Source organism: Nestor notabilis, unplaced genomic scaffold (assembly GCF_000696875.1).
Source record: "Nestor notabilis isolate BGI_N333 unplaced genomic scaffold, ASM69687v1 scaffold23201, whole genome shotgun sequence".
Taxonomy (NCBI): Eukaryota; Metazoa; Chordata; class Aves; order Psittaciformes; family Psittacidae; genus Nestor; species Nestor notabilis.
This window is the reverse complement of record NW_009915483.1, coordinates 28,188-38,934: the sequence shown is the minus strand read 5'-3', so window position 1 is coordinate 38,934 and position 10,747 is coordinate 28,188. Positions and strand designations below refer to the sequence as shown.

The following is a 10,747-nucleotide window of genomic DNA, read 5'->3' as shown; positions in this document are numbered from 1 at the left end:
ATTTTGCTTGAAATACTTCGCTTGTCATATAGTAAATAGTCTCTACTTAATTAGAGTGTTTTTGCACATAAGTTCTAGTGAGGTTGCTAATTTAGTTTAATACTGTATAGTAGTTGGCTGGCATTGATCCCTGTCAGCTGGTCTGTGTGCACCTTCTGAGATTCTTGTTGGTTCGTATGCTCTCTGGCTGGATCACCGGTGATATATTTGTACATTACTTATTACCCAGTTTTGTCTTCAACATGTTTCTAGCAAAAAATAGGGGATTTGAAAGACTAGAGAGAAATTAGTTTGTCACTTTTTTGCAGCTGCAGCAAACTGAAGTGTTTTATTTTTGGAACATGTGAGCAAAGTTAACATCTATGCTATGGATTCTTTCATCAAGTGCATTCCAGTCAGTTAGTTTTGCAAGTAAATTAGTATAAAGGCAGGTACATGTGTATTAATAAAATTAGCTTTTAAAAAACCCTAGCATTTTTAGTAAGGATTTTAGAATGTTACATGGTATTTAAATTGGTTTGGAATAGATAGAACAGAAGGCTTGAGTAGCATGGAAATTATAATGATTCCCAATTTAAAGGAAAAAACTGTAAATATTTATTTCTAATATAATTTAGTATTTGGATAGACTTAGCCATAGTTCTGTTTTGCTGAGGGTGATCCATGCCTTAAGAAAAAAATGCTTATCCAGGATGTCTTTTGCAGGTTTCACTTATTCCACTTGTGTTGAAAATGTCAATGCTGAAAAAGTGTGGAGATGGCTTTTATTTTCTAGTCATGCGCTGTTTTTCTTAAATGACCAGAACATACGAAGACCTTGCTTGCTGCAGCTGGAAACCAGAGAGTTTAAAACTTTTCTTTTTTTTTTCTCCCCTCTAGATTTTCAACTGAATTCTCACCTATCAACACTGGCAAATATTCACAAGATTTACCACACCCTCAATAGGCTGGTAATGACTTGCCATTTTCTCTTAGCAGAATAGCTGGGGCTTTAGTCCAGAATGTTTTGTGGTTGAAATCATTAAGTGATTACACTTTCAAAAATTATGACTGTATTTTTGCATGAGAGGCTGTAGGTTTTGAATCTGTTAAGAAATAAGTAGTATTAGTAAAAGGTAGAAGATTATAGTCTGGGGATCAGAGTGGAGTTTGAGCACTGTTCACTGCAGCATTGGGTTTAGATGATGTCTCTACAGATGAAGCTTTCCTAGATATGTCAAATAATGGTAATTATCATTATCCAAGTTCTCATGGTTCGTTTGGAAAACATACTGAATGGACAAGCTGTCCTCTTGTAGCCATGCAAAGAGTGAAACAGGATTTTATTGAAGACTCTACCTGCTTGTTTGCTGTGCATTTACATTTGTTTTATGGCAACCGTAGCTGGAAATGCTGATACGGCTTCTGTGTTTACACTGCAAATTTAATGCAAAAGATTTCAGTTGGGTTTTGATCAGTTTTATTTAGAACACTTGTATGTGTTTATCCTTAAACAAATCCATTTTTGTTGTAAACTCCATCTTTCTACTACTGCATTTATTAGTGGAATTGTTCAGTACAACGATGCAAAATTCCCCATCCTATGGATAGTTATTTCCACTCTTGAAACATAGATTAGTATGTTTTTGATTAAATAACCTGAATTTTTTTTTTTTTAAAAGATTGTGCTTGAACTTTTTAGCCAAATTTGCAAGTACTGAAAACACAAAGGCTCTGCAGTTTTAGCTAGAGGCTCCTTAAGTAATTAAGATGAATTATATCAAATAAAGGTTAAAAACATGTCTGAACAATAAAGATCACCATCTTGTTTAACTGTGTCATTCCCACTCTCTTGCAGAATCTGACAGAGGACGTTGGTCAAGACGATCATCAGACAGGTATTTAATAGGGACGTAGTAGAAATAGATTGAAACAATTTAAGCACTGTTCATCAGAGAAGTCTCTCTAACATCACTGAACGTTGTATTTTGAGAAAGCTAAAGGAGTTTTATAACAGAAGTGCCAGGATTTTTTAAAATCTTCTTCAAAATAGATGTTTGTGCTTCTTTTAATTTACCCAGTTGTGAAGGACTCGCACAGGCTTCAGCAGTATCTGTCATTTTACTATTTCTTAGTGTACGTAGTTTAAAAGACTTCATGAAAAACTTCTCTCACTCCTTGGACTCAACCCATTAGACTAGCAGAATATCCATATTCTTACAAAGCTTTGATTCTTGAAAGAGCATTAGTGAGAACAGAGCAGAAGTGAGACCTCTTGTCGCTGTTGTGGTGCCTGTGACCGAGTTTAAATGGTGTGCTCCAAACAATCCAGCTTTTTTTCTCGAGTGGTTTAGATACAGGTTGTTCCTGTTTCTTGTGCAGATTTTCTTGGTGTCTAAGACTATTTATTAGGCCAAATCTGCATTCTGTTCCATAAAATGTCATTGTTTTTGAAGGCCTTCATCTCAGGTGCTTCATAATAGCTTGCTGCCATTCTTGATTCATCAGCATTTGTGCTTTGTGACTTGATATCTTGCAACTTCTGTTACCTCCTTTTGCACTTGTAACTTAGGAGCTGGCATCTTCCTGGATTTCTTTTTCTTCTTTCCTTTCTGTATTTCAGGCATGATACCTAGGGAGGAAGGAAGATAACTTACTGGCTTCAAGCCCTGATCACTAAGCCAAATTGTTCTTTAAAACTGACCACATCTGTCCTACCATCTGTCTCAAAGTTTTTCTCTGTCCTGAGGTGCTGGCTATATTTGCTGATGTTAGCTTGAGTGCTTCAGAAAGTGGAGAGAGCTGTCAGCTTCTCCTCAAGATTTCTGGGACACACTTACAAATCTAGCACACTCTTAGCCTGGAGCAGTGAGAATTGATGCATAGGACTGCATTGTTTGGGATTGGACAGAGCTCACTTAGAGCTTATGTACCCTCTTCCGTACTGTGACAGGCGACTTTGTTTCATGGCTGGACTGTCATACCCTAGCCAGAAAAGGCTTCTATCAAATATTTCCTTCAGTGTGGTTACTGATTTGATACTTGAAATTAGCTGATCATGTAAATGAAAAACCTTTGCAGAAAAAGTTGAGGCAGGTAGATCAAGACAGTTAGAGATTATATTGTCTGTATGTTAGAACTTAATGTCCCCTCCCATCTCCCGATGGAGACTTGGAATTTTCCACTTTGGGATCCAGGTGCTCAAATTAAACATATACATACTGACTCCATATATGAAAATACATTATTTGCATACTTTTGATTACAGAAAGCTGTTGTGAAGCATTGAAGTAGTTTCCTTCTGTCACCAATCAATCAATAAGAGTAGGTGTGCTTAAGATAATTAGAATTTGTCTTATTTCTTGGCTAGTACTTCATTCAGTGTAAGAAAATAGCCTCAGAGCTCTGATTATCTCTGTTGGAAAGTTTTGAACATGTTACTGGTCTTGATGACCAGCTTTATACTGGCACTCGTTGCTTTGATTCTGTTGCTTGAATTAAGCTGTTTCAAAAGCTTAAACATGCCCATTGAATGAGTGGGCAGAAAATCCCAGTGAATTTTTACAATAGTCAGAAAAGAACCTTTCAAACCAGGAACAAGTATGAAATGAGAACCAAAAGCAGAGGTTGATACGGGCAGGCTGCTCATCTTCAGAGTTCTCCGCAGTATTTCTTATGCTTTTGTCCTAGTCTTACGTTTTCTTGTAGAAGAAGATGAAGCCCCAATGTTTGCCTCACTCCCAGGTGAATTCCATCAAAATCTGTGCTTGATTTTCCTCATGTGAGGACAAATACACAGGCAAGGAGCTATTTTGGCTATTGTGAATATAGTACGATGTAGTCTCCAGTGCCCATTTTTTATGGGACTTGGCACTTCTGAAATATCTTAATGGAGAGGTTTGTGTAAATCGTTTGATTTTGATGTGCCTAAACTTCTGGAACTTCTATTTTCCAGTATTAGTGACTGCATAGTAAGAGTGTCCTATTAATAGTGACCTATTAATTTTGTTATGCAGTTTATAGAACTGCATAGCTGCTGTGAATTTGAGATTCTGTGTTCAGAACTCAGTTGAAAGTCGTGTTAATAACTCTGTAGCAAAACCAGATTCTTTGAGTGTTGCCAAACGCATCTTAAAATGTTTGTTTGGGTTTTTTTTAGTTTTGAAATTATTTTTTTTACAATCTGAATCATCTGAAACAAGCCTTATCCTTCCAGATAACTATTTGTTTTCTGACATAATTATCCTGGCTAATGATACTACATTGTGGGCCCTGCTTTTGGGATGATTTAATAAATGCATGTCTAAATTTAGTTGAGATTTCTAACAGCTATTTAAAAAACCCTGAGAATTTCAATTTTATGTTAATATTTATGATGAGCTTTTAGTGCATATTGCATTTATTTCAAAGCAGTTGTTTCTGAACTAACTGTATATACTGGACATTTAAATGAGTTAAAGCAAATTATATCTTTTTCAAGTATTTGACAGATTTCTTTTCTGGAAGCAGATCTTAACAAAGAGCTAGAGAGTGGCAGTTGCAAAATTCCTTCAGTGATTTGGGAGCAAAGGTGGACCTCGCTTCAAAATTCCAGTCACTTATAATGATTGCAGTTTTATAAAATGTGTCAGTATTCAGTGTCCATACGTATGTCTGAAAAATAAGGTAGGCTGGAATGTCATGAGCCTTTAAAGCTGTTTGTAAGAGTAAGAAAAGCTGGCATTTTGATTCTGTAAACACTTCCTTTTTCTTCTAGTATGTGTATGCATTAACTTGGAAAACTCTCTAGGGTTTGAAATAAGTTGGTTTTATGTCATAACTACAAATCTAATACCTTACTATAGCTTAAATTGTGACTGACCTATCCAGACTAAAATGTCTTTAAAGGTAAAAGTACAATTCCTGTTGTCACCTGGCTTATTTAAAAGAAGGAGGTAATGTCTTCATTGCTGTTCTTGAAGCTTGTATGGGAAAGAAACTACCTTTGCCTTTACTGTTTTTTTTGTTGTTTTAGAGGAAGAAAGTCCTCTCGAGTCCAAAGCAATTCTGTAGTGTGAAATTCAAGACAGAGAAAGTGATTTTTCCTTTTACAAGAAGATTGCAAGTTGCTTGATGTTTTGATGAGTATCTTCGTTTTCTCATCTTATATCTGAAAAATAATGATTGTTAACTTGTGCTTGTTGTGGTCTTGTTGCATCATTAAACAAGCAGCTATACCCTTCCAATTGCTTCAGCATTCACAGTTTCTAATCATTTTTTGTTTGAAACATCCCTCTACTTAAGCATCAGAAGAGCAGGATTATTCACAGGCATTATCTAGAGAGAAGGTGAAAATTACACGTCTGTAAATCACTTCTGCAGGGACCTTCTTGTACAGTTCTTATTTATTGACCTCTGCTTTTTTTTTTTGTTTGTTCTGGTTTTGTTGCTGTTCTAGGAGTGTCCCTCTCTTGTGGTGATTATCTTGCATATTGTTTTAAATCTAGGGTGTATTTTAGCTCTTAAGTTGATCTTTCCCTTTGGTAGCTTTGTCTCCTGCAAATTGTCTCCTGCAAATTTGGAAGTACTGAATAGAATGTTTGGCAAACAACATTTACGCTCGGCAGGCTTTTGGCTGATGTTGGCCTATTCAGCAGCCATTTGGAGGCTCTATCTTGCAAATGCTAGCTTCAAGTGTCAAAAAACCAGTGAGAACTAGAAGGGTTCTGCCAATCTTGAGTTGAGACCCAGGAGTAAGAAACTTTGAAGATAATCACATCAGAGAAGCAGCCCTCGGTAAGTAAAGTTCCTGTCAAACTTTGCATGAAATCAGAGGGAGCCGCATGATTGTTTGCAGATGATCAGACCTTTGAGAAGTGCAATTAGTTGTGAAAGGCTAGATCTAGAAATTACATGTAGAATTAGAAAGCTCTGTGTAGGAAAGGTTAATCTTGGTGGTGCTTAGGGACCTGTACTGTAAAATAAGTAATCGCAAGAATTAAAACAAAAAGACCCAAACTCTCTGATAGTTTTTAGCTTTAGATGGAAATGAAAGATTAAAAAAAAAACTCCAACAATATTTTCAGAGTTTGTTGCAGGGAAATTATAACTGCCCTTCAAATTCAGTGTACTGATTCTAGTAATAAAAGGAAATACTTTTGAAGTAACAGTCTTGTACTGTGTTTTTTAGTACTTTAGAGATCATTCAGCAGTGAAAACATAGTGAAGAGTTGGTCCAAGCCTCAGTTTCTAAGATATTGAATCTCTGAAAGCATGTACAATATGTTTGTCCACCTGGTGTCTGTGTGTGAGGGGATGTCCATGTGCATTTAATAGCCACTTACCAATTTCTGAGCTATCTCTTTTCTTCATTTTTCTGTCAGCTTGAGAGCTGCAACTAGATACATTCAAACCAAGAAAGGGTACAAGATTTTCATGAGTCATTGGAGAATTTGGGTTACGGTGAATTCTCTTACCAGTTTAAGCCTTTAAAACTACTTAAGCCATCTTCCTAAAAACGTCCTGTCATTTAACGAGGAAAAGACTTTAAGCAGGAACTTTTGGGTTAAATTCTTTGGTTTGTATGGGGTTGCAGACCTGCCAAAATAATTTCTGTGTTCTGTAACAGTTTTTTACTTCTATTTATTTGTTTTCGTCTTTCGCTATGCTTCTTTTTTCACAGAGGCCTTGCATATTTCTTTTCACAACCAAATAACTAGTAAACTGGACAAACCTGGGATGGGTTGGTGGTTTTTCTTGGATTTTACCAGCATCCAGTGCCTGTGATTCTTTTTTCAAAGAAAGGCATTTAAAACCATTCAAATTGCTCTCGAAGGAAGGAGATAGCTACAGGTTGTACTCAAGTTCATATGTGTTTTCCAAAACAAGGTGTTTGTTAGCACATGTTTTCATTTATTAAGTTTAGTGTGTCTAAGTCTGGCTGTATCTAAGCCATCTGTTAAATTCTGCTGTCATATTAAGTGTTTTTAGTTTGTGTAGGTTTGCAAAAAATACTGTCAGCCTTTGAAAATTGATCTAAAAAGCCATAGAGCATCACACTTCCAATAACTTACGGGAATACCATTTTGCAGTATCATTAATTTGCAGGTATAATCAGATGGAACAAATGACATGCAGCAGGTCAGGTTCCTTAGTGTGTTTAATCCAGGTAGTAAAATGCATCTGGCATACTGTGAGTTCTTGGTGTTCTCTGGCTTACCTGTTTCAAATGTATCAGATATTGGTGAGGAGGAGAAGATAAATATTATTATAGTTAATTTCCTTTTGTAATGTATTCCAGAAGTATATTCTTCTGACACAGCCATTATGATTTTTTCATGTGGTAGCAGTTTATGGGGTATAATGCTTGAAAGGTTTTTTTGATAACTGGTTAAATAATAATTTGATTTTACAATACTCTTAAAACTTTTCCTAAAAGTCAGTGTAGGTATTGCCAAACTTTCCTGGGAGGATGCTGGGGTGGGGGAGCTTCAGCATAAAAAAGAAAAAGGAATATATAGGAAGAACTAATTGGAAAGAGTATTTCTTGAATTAGAGAGATTAATTTTATTCTTAATAGAAATGAATATAAAGGTAAGACTAAAGAAGGCATATTAAGTGCAAAAGCTTTATTAGTTGAAACCAAATTGTTCATCTTGATGTAAAAACTAATCTGAATGTCTTGCCTAATACTAGAAAAATCCATAGTTTCATATGTATAATAGTTTCAGTACGTGTTTAAAATAAAGAACATGTAGCAAAGCCTGTGAGGCTGTAAGTTTCCTTACATGTGTTTCTCCTATAACAGGAGAGAGGCTTTCAAAGATACGAAGAATAGGTAAGCAAAAGATTGCTGTTAGTATTTGTTGGGAATTGGGCCTCTAATTTCAGTCTGCTCCCATGGTGTTAAAAAGTAGTCAAAGTTTTATTGCTTGCTTTTGTGCTGTGACTTAAAAGATTTGGTGGGCATCTTAATAAAGCATAGCTAAACTTGGATGCTGTTGAAGCTAAGAGAAGGTAGCTTAGGCATGCTGGAGTTCTTCATATTTTCTTGCAAATTTCTTTGGCATTGCTTTTGTCTGGATTTTTATACCTCACCTCTCTCTTCCTTTCCTTCTAAAATTCTCTGTGTAACGCTTAGAGATATGATAGCTCTGTGGACTGCTCTTTCACACACCTTTCTCAGGTGTCCATGTGGTCTTCAGTATATGAAAGTAGGATGAAATTTTGCCTGGAGTGTTAGCTTACTGTTTTTCATGAGACAGCAAAAGCAATTTAATGACTTGCTGTGGTCAAAAGGGCTGGTCCTCTGTTCTTTCTTGTGCTAATGTACAGAAGGTTGTTATTCTTTTTTGCTTGGGTTAATTATCTACAGGTTTGGTGAGCTGGATTGGCACACTGAAGAGTCACCAGAGACATAGGAGTATGTAGCTGAGAGAAGGGGAGGGAAAGACTGCCGCTTGATTGGCATCGGTGTCTTGAATTGGCTCTTTCCTACCTGGGGACCTTCATTGTTTGAGAATTATCCAGATCAAGTGATACAGACAGCCACTTATTTTTCCCCCTGTGGTTGCTGAATGTCTCTTCCCCTGTCCCATCCTGTCCCCGTCCCCTTCCTCCCCCCAAGAAAACAAAGACAAAAATGAACAACAAACAAACAAAACCTTTCCTATCCCTTGCTCTCTGTATCATAAAAACCTTGGGGAAGAGATTCTGTTTTCTAGAGGTAGGTGCTCTAGGGTTTGAGTCACGTCTGTATTTCAAAAAGTAATGAACAACGTCTAGAAGTTCGGATTTGAATAAATGACAAAAAATAAGGACATAAATACTTCCTCAGCATAATCTCAATTCTTGCCTTTTGTGAGACGGAAGTAGCACTGACACTACTGTACATTTTGGTATAGTACTTTTGTCCTTAACTGAAATTTGGTCATTGAACACCATGTAAAAGTGAGATGGATTTTGCTATTGAAAGGAGACCATTTTTGTTGTAATTTTTAAATACACTAACTTCCTCCCTTCCATTCCCTTTGTAATATGCCTATTAGTGGACACAGTTTAACTGGTCTGCAACAGTTTCATTTCTTGTACTGGTGTTTTTAATTCCCTCTGTAGGAAGTCTCCGGTCTTGCAGTTCATCAGACTGCTTTAGTAAAGTGATGCCTCCAAGGAAAAAGAGGAGACCTGCAGCAGGAGATGATTTATCTGCTAAGAAAAGTAGACATGATGGGTATGTCATCTTACCATGAGCTAAGACTGATGGAATATCTAAAGTTGAACAGCTGATATGATCATGTTTTTAAATACTACTTGAAATGGTATTCAAATTTGCTTGGTTTCTCAGTGTGGAACCATAGCCTGTATTGAACTGTGGGATATTGAGAAGCATATCTAGGTTCAGTTTGCATCTCACCTTTTTCTAGTTGTACAAGAAGCTTGTAGTGAACTTCTTGTTCTAGTTTGCCAGCTGTCAAAGTAGAGATGTTTGTTCAAAAACAGCTTTGAAGAGATGCAGTAATATCTTCCTGTATACATGTATAAGATCTGGATTGGGCATTCTCAATCTACAGCGTGTTGGAAAAGTGATAGTTGTAGTCCACTCAGTTCTTAACCTGAAGTCCTGCTAAGTCTCTCCCTGTCATGTTGTGATTAGATGCTGGTTGTGTAAGGGAAAGGTGGAGATTGCCCAGGCAAGGTGGTAGTCGGTTGGAGTGGTGACTGAGGCAGTACTGCTCAGCTTTCATCTGGGCAGCAGGAGTGCAAGTGGGTTGCAACTGTGTGCGCAAGCAGTGTATTCTTTTGGTGTAGGAGTTGCATAGCTGAGAGTTCTCCAGGTGTTGGATTTTCAGTATGTGTATGTTCAGTCAGCCTCAGTCATTCAAAATGGAGCACACTGAATGTGCTCCTTGTGTGCAGGGTAGTTACTATTTATGTGCACTGAATTCAGAACTTTTGGACGTACAGGACTCTACACTCCTGCATTGATAGGTGCAGGACTGTCATGATGTTGAAAAGTGAGGTATATGGCCAGAAGGTTTGTTTGCCACCGCATCTTATCAGTAGAATTTGAGCTCTATTACATACATGTATTACTGGTGACTTGGAAAACCCACGCTTCCATAACAATTAATTCAGGAAGGTAAAAAGATGGAGTTCTCTCCTAACTGTCAGCCTGAAATCAGGCTGGTGCTTTCCTTTTTATTCTCTAGCATGAGTAAGAAAAATGCTAGTAGCCAAATTAAGCCTCTAGTTATGCCTCTATAACTCCATTGTGTTTAATAAGGTTGCACAACTGTAGCTGCACTGGAATTTATTAAATGATCTGTTGATGGAGAAGAAGAAAGATATTTCGACTCTCCCTTTCATTGCTTTGTGTATGTAACACTAGCAAGAACAAAAAAGCAGCACAACTTCTTAATATATTTTGTTGTTTTTCAGAAATAATAATATACAAAAACTAAAGAGTTGATAGAGGACATTACGGCTCATTCAAATGTATGCGTACAATATGGAAGCGAAACAAGGACAGAATGTTTCTAGAATCTTAAGTAGAGAGGTTCATGAAATTTAACTCTATCTCCCTTTGCCAAGACACTGGTAAAACGAAATAACCCAAAAGCCCTAGGAAAGTAAGGTTGTCTGTAATTAAGATGTACTGATTTGTGTAATTCAAAAAAGAAAATTATAAGAAACTGATTTCTTACTCTATAAGTAGTATATATAAAATAATTTTTAAAAGCTTTTTACAAGCATAATTTGAAGGATTTTATATCTATATGTTTTTGTATAT

General features: G+C 36.6%; 1 protein-coding gene across 1 annotated transcript in view; it reads left to right on the top strand.

Annotated features, from left to right (window-relative positions):
- The first annotated feature begins 795 nt into the window (after positions 1 to 795).
- The window catches only part of DCUN1D4 (DCN1, defective in cullin neddylation 1, domain containing 4), a 28,671-nt gene continuing 18,719 nt past the window's right edge, over positions 796 to 10,747 (top strand). The window contains 5 exon segments of the mRNA XM_010024176.1: positions 796 to 858; positions 861 to 950; positions 1,838 to 1,877; positions 7,766 to 7,795; positions 9,073 to 9,187. Coding sequence (XP_010022478.1) covers positions 796 to 858; positions 861 to 950; positions 1,838 to 1,877; positions 7,766 to 7,795; positions 9,073 to 9,187 — 338 coding nt within the window.